Source organism: Lagenorhynchus albirostris, chromosome 7 (assembly GCF_949774975.1).
Source record: "Lagenorhynchus albirostris chromosome 7, mLagAlb1.1, whole genome shotgun sequence".
NCBI lineage: Eukaryota > Metazoa > Chordata > Mammalia > Artiodactyla > Delphinidae > Lagenorhynchus > Lagenorhynchus albirostris.
Window position 1 is genome coordinate 6377039 of NC_083101.1, and position 13337 is coordinate 6390375.

Consider the following 13337-nt stretch of genomic DNA (forward strand, 5'->3'; position numbering starts at 1 on the left):
CCTCCTGCAGCCCAGTCCATCCTAAACATCTGCATTTGTGGCTCTGTCCATGAAGACAAAGTGGGAAACTAACAGCTTAAATGCTTAATCCCATTTTGTCCTTAGTTCACACTCTTGACACCAGACACGAAATGTTCCCAGAGGTGCTGGTGTGGAACCAAGCGCCAATAATGTTCTCGAAACTCCATTTTTACATCATCACTCCCTACTCAGAAATGCACAGTGGCTCCCCGTGACCAAAAGGAAACAGTTTCAACTATTCAAGGCTGATGCTCAAGGACTTCCCAGACGAGTCCTTACATTTAAATACTCGTAACTTCCTTACATTTAGTTTTTTAAATGGCCTTCTTTCCTCCGAGTGACCTGCCACGTAACCTTGTGGGGAACAAAACGGGGGAAGCTGGGAAGATGTGTCCCTTATATCACAGTTTAGGCTATGTGAGGAAGAGTCAAACTGGAGGGGAAGGCAGCGGCTCCTAGAGGGAAGGCGAGGCGGGGCAGGACGGCAGGGGAGGAGCACCCCGGCCCACCGCCTCCGAGCTCTGAGACCTTGGCAGGCTGGAGAACTCAGCCCGGCAGAGAAGTGGCCCCAGTGGCTCAACAGCCAAGACCTGCCCAGCGCCTCAGCACCTCCTGTACACCAGACAGTCGTGTCATGTTTGCCTCCGTCATGTGTCTTACCTTAAAACCTAGGCAAGGCTCATCTCCACCACAGAGCTCTTCCAGATCATTCGAACTAGGGTGAATACTCTCTCGTTGGAAACCTACAGCAAATGGTCTGTACCATTCACTTGGCACTAGTGTGTGCCCCTTATTATTGACCGTGAAGATGGTTTTGCCACAAGCATTGCCAAACCGCTAATCACCAGAGTGGAGCAGGCCGACCTGGGTGCCCAGAAAGTTGTCCCTCTCCCACCCTCACCAGCCACACTTACACTGTGCTCCAAAATGATTGGCTGACGAGAACAACTTTATCAGATAGAAGCTCCCTGGTCAAGCAGAGCTGAGGAGCTGTGCATCTCTGCTAGGACCTCTCTGTTTATTATGCGTCCCTTATGTCCAGGTTCTATATCCAATAAGACTGTTATACATAAGACAAGGTTCCTCTCCTGAGGGGCTCACAATTTTATAAAGTTGGCCTCAGTCCGGGGCCCCAAACATATAAAGCATTTAATAAATGTTTGCCCCAATGTCTCATATTCTACCGTGTGGAAACTCACTGATGTCATTCAGTTTTAAAATAATTTGTTGGGAATTCCCTGGCGGTCCAGTGGTTAGGACTTTGCACTTTTACTGCCATGGGTGGGGAACTAAGATCCTGCAAGTCATGTGGCATGCTGGGGGGAAAAAAAATTTGTTGGTCGAGTCACCGTGTACCCAAGCTTCTTTGCTAACAGGACCAGCTTGTTACAAGGCAAACAGATTCCCTAATTTCTCAGCAGCTCCCTATTCACATGCTGGCTTAAAGATGGTAGATGGTGGAGCAACCCCCAGTGCAATGACCTCAGGTCCAGGTCTGTCAGAATTCAGAAAGAGAGGCCCAGTCTCCAACCCCAGAGGCAGAAGCGGGGGTTTCTAGAAGTGACTCCCTCTTCCCAGGCAGGCCTGGAGCTGAGCCCAGCTAAGTGTCAAGAGAGAACGAGGACAAGCAGGACTAGGGTTCCTTTACCTGAAGCGGGATGACAATCATGAAGATCTTTTTGTCTTTATCAGAAAGGATGTGCTTAATGAAAGCCCAGCCGGTGCCAATGAGTGCGATGGTGATGAACAGCAGGGCCCCTTTCAAGCTGCAAGGGAAAAAAATGAACAGACACCAATGGGTCTCTTTAGCATCTCACTCTGGGAGTTGTAGTGTACAGCTCGTTCTATGATTTCACGCACTGCCGGCAAAAGACAGGTGGCCAGACTCAGGCAATTCACCGTAAGTGAGGAGCACTTTCAGGCACATGCTAGCTAGCTAGCTATGCGCCCCACTATCTGATCGGCAGGAGCATGTCGACAGCCCCGAGCTCTCAGGTCGGGACAGCCACTGCACGCCACACGCCTCAGGCCTGGCAGGAATCCGGCAGGCTGCCCTGCGAGGGCAGGGCCAGTCAACGTGGGGCAGGTCTCGTCCTACCACGGCTGCCCCATCTTGTCTGGCAAGCCACCTGGCAGGATGGGTGCTTCCTGGTCACTCTGCATACTTACAGGTGAGTGATGTAGTACACCACAGCCCACCCTTCGATCGGGAAGCCCTGGGAGGAGATATAGTGGTAGTCGATCTGCAATCAAACAAGTGCATTTCAGGAAGATCATCTACGACAAGCCTTACACACAGCAGAACAGGAAATGCCACCAGCGCCCTCATGACGGGGGACACCCGCTCCCAATCCGTAATACTGAGCTTGCTGATGCACAGTGAAGCCTGTAAGCGCACTACAAATGTCAGGAAACCTGCGTCCTGACAAGGAACTTGACGCAAGGGTTCCATGTCACTAACACCTAGTCTGGGTCCCTCTCTTTCTGGCCGCGCCACGCAGCATGTGGGATCTTAGTCCCCGACCAGAGATCGAACCTGCACCCCCAGCACTTGAAGCTCAGAGTCTTAAGCACTGGGCCACCAGGGAAGTCCCAGGGCCCCTCTCTTGAGGCAGGTGGTTCACTCTGGCAAATGGATGCCTATTCTTTAATATCTCCAAGGGAGTTCCCTGGTGGTTAGGATTCCAGGTTTTCGCTGCCGTAGCCCAGGTAAAATAAAATAAAATAAAATGACGTATAAAACCACCAAAAAACAAATTAAAAAAAAGACCTCCAAATGCCACAGGTCTTTTCAATGCCCCAGTCAAGAGCTTTACCTTTCATAGCCTTGCTGCTTACATAATAAATCAGTCAGTAAAGTCAGTAAAAAAATCTACGTGGGATCACCTAGCTTCAACTATGTTATCTTTGGAAAAAAATCTGTAAATTTAGAGCTACCTGAAATCACCAGTGCATTTTAACTAAAGTGACCAGTTTCAGTAGTGGCCCATATGCTTCCAGGCAGGACTCCCAAAGCTGACATCAGTTTCTTTATACATCTTTCATTCTCCCACACATGGCTGTCTAGATATGAAAGTGACTGGAGAATCTTATCATTCGTTATCTACATGGTTCCAGAAAGAATCTTTTACCTTACACCCAAATGGGAAATTATCCAAATAATTGTCATTTCTTGAGATTGTAACTGGCTATATTATTACTTTTTCTGTGACAATATTTTTAAGTGCAGTAGGATCTTGTGCACATGTCTGGAGACTGTCACCCTCACGCATAACCCATGGATACCTCGTAGGCCTACAAATCAGGGAAGCTGTGATCTGACTCCCATGGGCAGGCTCATTTCAATCTGCATCAGTACTAAATATTCAAAGCTTAAGCTCAATTCTTATGCCTCAATCTTTAGAGCATCAGTTTTCTCTCAAATAAGTATCCTAACACTGAACTTCATATCAAACGGGAACCGCAGGGAATATTTGGAAAAATAAAGGAAGTCATGGAAACCATTCAGCAGGTGGCACACTAATCTCAAGAAATGACTGGGAAAAAAACCCAAAAAAACCCACCAAGTGTTCTGAGAAAACTGAGTCTGAAGGTAACGTCTGAAGATCTCAAGTCTAGTATTAGGGAGATTGTGATGATTTATCTCCGTGACCAGTCCCTCCCAGACCAAAGGAGGCTTCATGACAAAGGTATTCTTTCATCTCTTATTTGATGTATCCTGTCTTCTACTTTATTTTTCCAGACAGTATAGGCATTGTACATCATTTCGTAAATGACCCCAAAATACTAATACGTACTGCGTGGAATACCAAGGAAAGAGACTTGGTGAAAGGAAGGGCGGCCATCAACCAGTGAATTTTAAATACATCATTCCTATGTAAAAACAGAGAGAAAAGAATTAAAGGAATATTTCATACTCCCAAAGAACAGGTGAAGCTCCAGGCATCATATACTTATAAGGAGGCAGTAAATATAATCTAAGCAAACCACAAACACAAAGCTTTTTAAACAAGTGGTTGCTGCCAGCAGAAAAGGCCTGGAATGGAGCCCAAGTCACCTCTACTATATAATTCAATGCTGTGAATGGAGCCGAGTTATGCACAATGGGTTTCCAGGCCTGATAAGATGGAAATCTAAACAGGCTGCCAGCTTCTTCTCCAGAAACCACCTTGGAAAGCCCGCAGAGGCAAGAATGAGGCAGACGGATCTATGAAAATGGCGTGAAATCCCCAAGAAGGCAGAGGTGATTAGGTACAGCTACAGGGGAAATCTGTAGCCAGAAGAGGAGGATTTGGAGCCAGGCAGCAGGGTTGGTCAAAGAGAAAGCGCTGGGGTTGTGCCCCCTCTTCCCCCTCACAGCTGGAACCTGCCATACACACCAGGACAGTGGCGCAAAGCACCCACTGCCCCACCTCCCCCTACGGGCACGAGTCCACCTTCAGTCTGCCAGGCATTCAACTCCTCTCTACCCCTTCTCGCCTCATCCTAGGAATTAACCTAATAAGACAAACAAAACCATGATGGAGAAAAGTCTTAAACTCTATTAAAGAAAGCAAACAAAGGCTTGAGTAAGAGCTACAGTGGGGACTCCCACTCTCGGATATCAAGACATTCTGCAAAGCCACAGCAGTAAAAAATGGGAAATGGGTGTCGCATCAGACAAGTAAACCAACATAACAGACCAGAAGGCTTATAAATAGATTCGTGTGTGTACAGAAGCTTGATAGTTAAGGTGATACCAAGTCAGTGGGAAAAGAACAGCCTGCTTAATGACTGACATTGGGAAAAAATCAGCTCAAACCTATATAAGAAATAAGGAAAGCTGGATCTCTGCTTCACACTTACTTACAACCCAGGTGGAGTCTGCCGCTAAGCATAAAATACACATTTTGTAACCTTGGAGTAGGAACGGGCCTCTTAAGATCCAAGGAGCACTGCCCAGAAGACTAAAATTAGAGAGCTGTGACTCCATTAGTATGAAAGATTTTTACTCAACAATTCAACTGGGAGAAGAAATTTGCAATGTCTAAGACGTGCAAGGGATTGAGATCCGAATGTGTGAGGAACTTATGCAAAGCAACAAGAAAAACACAGAAAATCCCACAGAAAAATATGCAAGTACAGGCAGTCACAGAGGGAAAACCCAGAAGGTTAACATGTCTCTGCTAAGATAATTCATATCACTGATATTCAGAGAAATGCAGAAGAAAATGAGGTACCAGTTTATACCCGTCACACTGGCAAAACATAAGGTGTCAGTGTTGGCACACGTGTCATAGGAGCATAAGCCGGCACAGGCACGCATCCTGGCGGGCAACCGGTGGCACTTAGCGAAATTAAAGGAGAGCTCCCCGACACCCAGGGCACCTCCTTCCGAGAATGTACTTCAGAGGCTGCAGACCCCTCCGGGGACAGGGAGGAAGGGTGGATCATGACAGTATGGGGAAGCAGGGAAATGAAGACAACCTAGGGGTCCACCATTAAGGGGGTGGGTGAGTGGAATGGGGACGCTCACTGTGGATGACATGGAGTAGCTGGACAGTAATGAACTGGATGTGCACGCAGCCATGTGACTAGATCTTAAAGAGGATATTCTGAGTGAAAAATGTACAAAAACAATACCTACAGATGGAACAGTTTATATAAATTAAAAATACATGCAGGGCTTCCCTGGTGGCACAGTGGTTAAGAATCCGCCTGCCAATGCAGGGGACGCGAGTTCGAGCCCTGGTCCAGGAAGATCCCACATACCACGGAGCAACTAAGCCCGTGTGCCACAACTACTGAGCCTGCGCTCTAGAGCCTGCACGCCATAACTACTGAAGCCCGTGCACCACAACTACTGAAGCCCGCACGCCTAGAGCCTATGCTCTGCAACGAGAGAAGCTACCGCAATGAGAAGCCCGCGCACTGCAACAAAGAGTAGCCCCTGCTCGGTGCAACTAGAGAAAGCCCATGTGCTGCAACGAAGACCCAACACAGCCAAAAATAATAAATAAATTAAATAAATAAATTTATATAAAAAAATACATGCAATACCAATAAACATTATTTGTTTACAAGAATACACAAATATCCCCAAAACACATACTAAACGCATCTGAGTGGCTGGCCGTGCGGGGAAGGAACAGGAAATAAAACAGGAGAGGGCCTTGCACAGAACGATAAGGAGGGCGTGTCGTGAGCTGACGCACACCCAGTTTCCGGACTGGTTTCCTCCCTGGTACTTTCCTGCTCCAGTGCCTACCTACTTGAAGGTCGAAAGGGAAGTCAAGGCCAGAGTAGTCTGTCCCTCCTGAATAGTAATGAGATTTACCCAGAGAGCAGAACCGTCAAGGGCTGTGCTCACCACACACCCTGGCCACCAAGACTCGCAGTCCAAGTTACAGCATTGATGGCTGGGCCGTTATGTGAATGAAGGAAAGATCTCGGGAGCCACATCGACCTGGCTCACATGCGGGTTCCACCCTGACGACCTTCATTTCTCTAGGCCTCAGAAACCTCTGCTGAAAATGGGCCAACAATGGCCTCAAGGAGCCATGACATTCAGTGCCTGGCTGGGCAGAGAGCAGGTACCAAACCAATCAGCTGCCCACGTTCCCTTCCCACTTCCCCGTGCTCTGGGGCCCACAACAGAACCACAAAGGCACAGCAAGCCACTCTGGGTCCCAGGGCCAGCTCTGTCGGGGGATGCTAGCCATGTCTCTCACTTCCCCGCTCAAGGCCTCAATAAGACAAGGCAAAAAATCTCTCAGTTCCCTCCAGCACTAAGGGGCTACAAGTCTCTGAAATGCGCTGGCAGCCCTGGAGTCACATCTGTGACGTGACTCACATGGCTGGCTGTGAGACTCCTGGAAAAACACGGGGATGGGGGCTTCCCTGGTGGCGCAGCGGTTAGGAGTCTGCCTGCTGACGCAGGGGACACAGGTTCGTGCCCCAGTCTGGGAGGATCCCACGTGCCGCGGACCGGCTGGGCCCGTGGGCCATGGCCGCTGGGCCTGTGCGTCCGGAGCCTGTGCTCCGCAAAGGAAGAGGCCATGGCAGTGGGAGGCCTGCATACCGCAAAAAGAAAAAAAAAAAAACACGGGGATGGGGCAGAGGGCTGAAATGATACGTTTCTGTATATAAGCTATACTTCAACAAGAAGTTTAAAATACGTTGTACAAAGTAGGTCAGCCTCGTTTAATCACAGGTTTTAAACTGCTGCCACGATTTTATGTAAGTGAACCAACGACAATGACTGTTGCATCGCTAACTAAAAGGAAATTAAAATACCACTGAACATCTGGCTAAACTATTTTGTATGTCCCTCATCTTTGCATAGCACCCTGATCTGCAAAACACTCTTGTACACATCATTTCAGGGGGAATCACATAAGAAAACTAAGGATCTAAGACTTTGAGGGGAAGGCAGGGCAGTTATGACTGTCCCGGTTCTGTAGCCGAGGAGAAAGAGGCTTAGAGCGAAGGAAGGCACACAGGCAGTAAGAGTCACAGCATTTACACCTGAAATCAGGTCTCCGACTCCTAGTTCTTACTTTTCTAATAACGGCAAAAGCAAAACTTTCTTAAAAAAAAACAAACCAGGGCTTCCCTGGTGGCGCAGTGGTTGAGAGTCTGCCTGCCGATGCAGGGGACGCGGGTTCCTGCCCTGGTCCGGGAAGATCCCACATGCCGCGGAGTGGCTGGGCCCGTGAGCCATGGCTGCTGAGCCTGCGCCTCCGGAGCCTGTGCTCCGCAACGGGAGAGGCCACAACAGCGAGAGGCCCGCGTACCGCAAAAACAAACAAACAAACAAACAAACAAAAAAAAACCAAACGCCGCCCCCCAACCACCTTTTATGGCCTGAATTTGTAGGATTCTTTTTTTCTTATTAATGGCTGCCTGATCTCCAGTCCAAACATGATTATGTAGGGTTCTTCACAAGTAAACAAGACACAGTTCCATCCAGCGGATGTAAAAGATTTATAACAGACAGGAACCAGCAACCACACCCAGCAGAGCCCAGTACCCGAGCTGAACATGTCCACTAGAAGGCAATCTGGCCACCAGAGGTTAGAGATCTCACTCTGTCCCACCGCTCCAGAGAAAGAGGTATCTGGTACTTGGGGGTGCTTAATTATTGTCTGAATTTAAATCCATATTATAATACCATATTCACATACCATCATTTACACAGTTCATGGGCCTTATACTATAACAAACACTTCACACTATTTTTTAACTGAAAATTAGTATTGTTTTCCATTTAGGGGGAGGGACGCAAACACTCCCTGCACACACACACTGTTGCTCCCCTCAAGTACCAAGAACAGGAAGTTAAAGCCTCAGGGATTTCAGAAGAAAGGCCAAGAGTCAGGCAGGTGGGCTCTGAAGAGCTTTTCTCGAGTGATGATCCCCTGGAGGTCAGTATCTACCCTGCCCAGGCTCTGTGCTGGGGCCTTCAGCGCTCAGCAGCAACTCCATGCTCCCACCAGGCACTGGGCTGTCGTCACTCATCTCTTAAGAACAAAGAGCCCCTGAATGGGACCAATGTGTTCACTCTGAGTCCTGGACTCCAGTGTCCTCGCTATGGAAATGTTTTGCTTATACATTTTATTTTGCTTGTGTATTACTGAAATATTTGGATTTGCTTTTTAAACAAAGCAATGGGAAGTGAACAAACACCAAGGCATGCAAAGGCCTCCCAGGCGGCAAGGCTCCTGTACGGTCTCCCTTTGTTTCGGGGAACATGCCCTTTGGAGAGAACAGGATCGCTAGTGCCAAGTCCTCCAGGTTCAGAAGACAGCAAAGGTGAAATTATATAAATCCCCGAACGCTCTTGGATGAAGGGCTCAAGGAGGTGATAATTTACCGTCGTTTTCGAAGGATGTGAATCCAGATTGTCCCAGAGAGCAAAAAGAAAAAGGCCATAGAAATGTATAATTTGGGGAGAGGAATTTCTCCCGCTGAGAGGTAGCTGTCAGGATTCTTCTCTGTGATCTCGATCTGAAACCAACATGACATTAATTTTTACTTTTCAGAAACAGATCATCCCATATTCAGCAATCTGGAATCTTAGCTGTTTCATGGAAGTTCAAGAAAGTGAGTACCAGCAGATAACAACCACATTCTTAATGCATAGGCTGAGAGCGTAAACACACCCTAAATTGCTTTATATTTTCTTATTTATGAACCCTCTGCTGAAGTATCCTGCCCACTGGCATAAATGTTATTTTGGCCACATGTTTCTCTTACTCTGGCCTAAGTGTTCTTAAAACTACTCTCCTAAAGAAATAACTGTCTCCCATTTTACACGGCTGACAACACCCACATGTGAGTTTCTGTATGGTACTCACATCGAGGCTGAATGAAAACTTGTCGTTAGACCGTACTTCACTTCCAGGGCATTTATGAAAATAAAGACTGTAGAGGCCTTCTTGGTCTTCAGTGCTGATGTTAAAGAAAAACTGAAAGTGAAGAAGAAAAAAATTTAAGGGTAGCCAAATCCTCGGCTAAAATTTTAAATCTTAGAAATAAATCGTGAATACCATGAACAGAAGAAAGCAGACTGCTTACTCAGATAATCAAACTCTCCCAGAGCAGAGTCTAAGCAGACGGCTTCTTATTCTGTGATACCCTCCTAATATTCTGTTATAACAATTTTCAAGCTAACAGAAAGGTTACCAGAATTATACAGTGAATACCTATGTACCCACTACCTAGATTCTACAATTAACAGTTTACTACACTTGCTTTATCACATATTTATCCATCAGTGATGGGTTTTTGCAGAAGTCTGCAGAGCTAACCTAAGATACAGTTTTCTAGTTTTCAAGCCCACATATTGTTGTTTTGCTCTTTGGTAAAAAATACTTCTGAGAAAGAAAGGAGGTTCATCTGATACTTGAAAAGGTAAAGGACCAGTATTCCCTCATCAAAATTTACCCCTATGATTTTAAACAACAGTAACAGAGGCTACATTTTCTACATTTAGATATTTTTCTTTGTTTTCAACAGTATTTCACGTATTCAAATGAAGTTTAATGCAAATTTAAAAATGTATATATATAAAAAGATCACAGAATGTGACACTTTAATCAATTCCAGAGAACATTTTACTAAAAGCCTAAAATATACTGATTAGGGTTACATATATAGGTGGTAAACTATGAAGAAAAGGGAGGAAATGCTTATAACATCTTTCACGATAGGGGCTACTCTAGAGTTGAGAGGAGCATGAGGGCCACAAGGGGGCTCTGGGGTGTTGGCACTGTTCTAGTTCTCGTCCCGAGTGATGGTTACAAAGGTGATTATTTATAATTACGTGTACTCAACGTAAGTACTATACACTCTTCTATAGGTACTATATCTCAAAATTTAAAAGAATGGGGGGAAAAAAGAGACATCTGACAAGAAGACGAAAAGAAAAGACCAAGAATTATTCAAGCTGAAATTATTAGCATTAAACCATGTCCCAAACTCTTCACTGTAAAGTGAGAGCATGTATTCCCGTCCACCCAAGGTAGCCACAAAAAGAAAACTTTTCTAAACATGTAATTTTAATTACAAAAGTAAGACTCTCATGAAATTTCTAAAAAATATTTTTTTAAAAATCAATAGGGGGCTTCCCTGGTGGCGCAGTGGTTGAGAGTCCACCTGCCGATGCAGGGGACACGAGTTCGTGCCCTGGTCCGGGAAGATCCCACAGGCCGCAGAGCGGCTGGGCCCGTGAGCCATGGCTGCTGAACCTGCACGTCCAGAGCCTGTGCTCCGCAACGGGAGAGGCCACAACAGAGAGAGGCCCGCGAACTGCAAAAAAAAAAAAAAAAAAAAAAAAAAAAATCAATAGAACCATCATGGTGGATCAGAGTAGACACCTGACACTTGAAGGAAACAAAACAAAACAAAATAAAGCAAAAATGAAAATTTTAGGGTTGGGGTAAGCCCTGACAGTCCCTTTCCAGCTCTAGGTAGATAAACTATCAGACCTCCTCTGTGGATGGAGCAGAAAAGCTCAGAATGACCGTACTGTCCAAAACTGGGAGGACACTGGGTAGCAGAACACTAAGGAGCCACCTGCCGGCTTCTTTACAAGGAGAGGGGAAGCCAGGGAGAAAGCGAGCTGCCCATTCTGTGTGCTGCCTGTTCTATGCATCCCAAGAACCCTATGAACTGGCTGTTTGAAGCAATTGTTCTGAATCACCACAAATGCTGCTTTCCCCTCAGTACTCATCTTGACACAAAGCACTAGTAACTGACAAATGTGTATCCTATAAATGCTTTCCTTTTGTGACTTAAAAAAGAAACATTCAAAATACTTATTTTATTAACAAACATTTTAAAGTGAGGGAAAGAAGACAGAAAAGTACCTTTTGTATTTTCTTAAGAAGGTAGTAAAGCAAAGTGATTAAACACATGGGCCTTGGAGTCAGACAAACCTGGGTTTGAACCCTCCCCTTGGGCAAGTTACTTAACCTCTCTGAGTCTCAGTTTCCTCATCTGTAAAAGGAGAATAATAATAGTACCTAATTCACAGACTGTTGGGAGGATGAACTGAGATAATGATGACATGTAAGTACTTAGCACGATGTCTGACTCACTCATTCATCTCCATAATGACTGATGGGCAGCCTGTTATGGGCCAGGCCCAAGATGAGGAATTTCATATACAGCAGCAATAAAGCAGATAGAGGGCTTCCCTGGTGGCGCAGTGGTTGAGAGTCCACCTGCCGATGCAGGGGACGTGGGTTTGTGCCCCGGTCCGGGAAGATCCCACATGCCGCGGAGCGGCTGGGCCCGTGAGCCATGGCCGCTGAGCCTGCGCGTCTGGGGCCTGTGCTCCGCAATGGGAGCGGCCACAACAGTGAGAGGCCCGCATAATGCAAAAAAAAAAAAAAAAAAGCAGATAGAAATCCTTGCCCTTATGGCTACCTTCTAAAGGGAGAGACAGATAATAAATACAATAAATAAGTACAAGTATACCGTATGTTGGAAAGAAGCACTAAGGGAAAAAACAGAGCCAGGGGTGGGGCGGGGGGTGCTGCATTTAAAACAGGGCAATTGGAGGAAGCTTTGTTGAAAAGGTGACATTTGAGCAGAGACTTGAAGGAGGAAGAAATTGATCACACAGATTCTGAGGGATGAATGTCCCTCCAGCAGGTACAGCTAGAGCAGAGCCCAAGGCCTGATCTTTTCTAGCAGCAGCAAGGTGCCCTGTGTAGCTGGAAGAGAGTAATAAGCAGGGGGTGGAGAGGAAACAGGAGCTGAGGTGAAAAGCAGCTGGACCATGCAGGTTTGCAGACCACGTGGAAGGACTTGGGCTTTTACTCGGAGACAGAAGGGAAGCTGTTGAGGATTCAGAGCAGATGAGCACCCCAAAAGCTCTCAGTTAGCTGTTAATACCGATGGTCACTAAACTTAAAAGAACATATAAAAATTGTTAGATAGGCAAAAGAATCTATGGTGAAAGAAATCAGAATAGCAGAGGCAGGGGTGGGGGACTTTCGGAGATGGTAAAAATACAGAGAATCTTGAGAGTGGGTTATGTGGGTGCATGCAGTTGTCAGAATTGACTGAACCATACACGTAAGACCTGGGCATTTCCCTCTAAGCAAATTATACCTCAATTAATGAAAACTGGTTAGGAAAGAGACAGTGATCCTTACAAATTAATGATAAAAGATTATTTGTATAGTGCTTTACAAAGCACTTTTATTTTTGAAGAATGATACACCTAACAACCCTGTGAGACACGTGCCCTAATTTTCCATTTTCAGATCATTCAAGAGCGAGGTTCAGAAGCTGAGTGAGCTGTCCAAGGTCACCAGCTAGCACATGTGCTCTGAGATCCAGTCCAGTGTCCTCCCCCGGACCCCACACATGGGCTGTGATGCTGCCATAAACACTCATGTGCAGTTAACAATGGTGACAGCTGAGCAGGTCAGTCAGGCCTCTGAGGCTCAGTGAACTCATCTCTGAAATGACAACATCACCCTAGAAGATCACAATGGTCCTTTCAGGTACAGAAGTTTGTGTTTCTGACACACTCTGAGTGGGAGGCAGCATGGGATTGGAGAGGCAGAGGTGTGGGGACAGCCAGGGAGAACTGGGTTGGAATATGGGCCTTCTCACTCACACTGAACATAACACTCTGAGTTATTCTCTCTCAGAGATTTATGATTTGCTAAGTGGTGGGTAACAATACCCACCTTGTAGGTTTGCTATGGAGAGAGCTACTGTATTCAAGTGACTGACACATAGCATACCTACATTTCTACTCCTCAATTCAAAATTTCTATTAAAATTCACCCTTTTACATGGTAGAGAGAAATTCT

At 46.1% G+C, this 13337-nt stretch overlaps 1 protein-coding gene across 7 annotated transcripts in view; it reads right to left on the reverse strand.

Moving 5' to 3' along the window:
• LOC132523277 (neuronal calcium sensor 1) overlaps nt 1-13337 on the reverse strand; it is a 162658-nt gene that overhangs the window by 127940 nt on the left and 21381 nt on the right. For all 7 annotated transcript variants that reach the window (XR_009541459.1, XM_060154069.1, XM_060154071.1 and 4 more), the window contains exons 8-12: nt 9360-9470; nt 8876-9009; nt 3819-3894; nt 2191-2264; nt 1670-1787 (exon numbers count right to left, since the gene is read on the reverse strand). Coding sequence is in view for 6 of the 7 variants with exons in the window: in XM_060154069.1 (XP_060010052.1) it covers nt 1670-1787; nt 2191-2264; nt 3819-3894; nt 8876-9009; nt 9360-9470 (513 nt within the window). In the remaining variant the exon portion in view is untranslated. The remainder of the gene's footprint in view (nt 1-1669; nt 1788-2190; nt 2265-3818; nt 3895-8875; nt 9010-9359; nt 9471-13337) is intronic.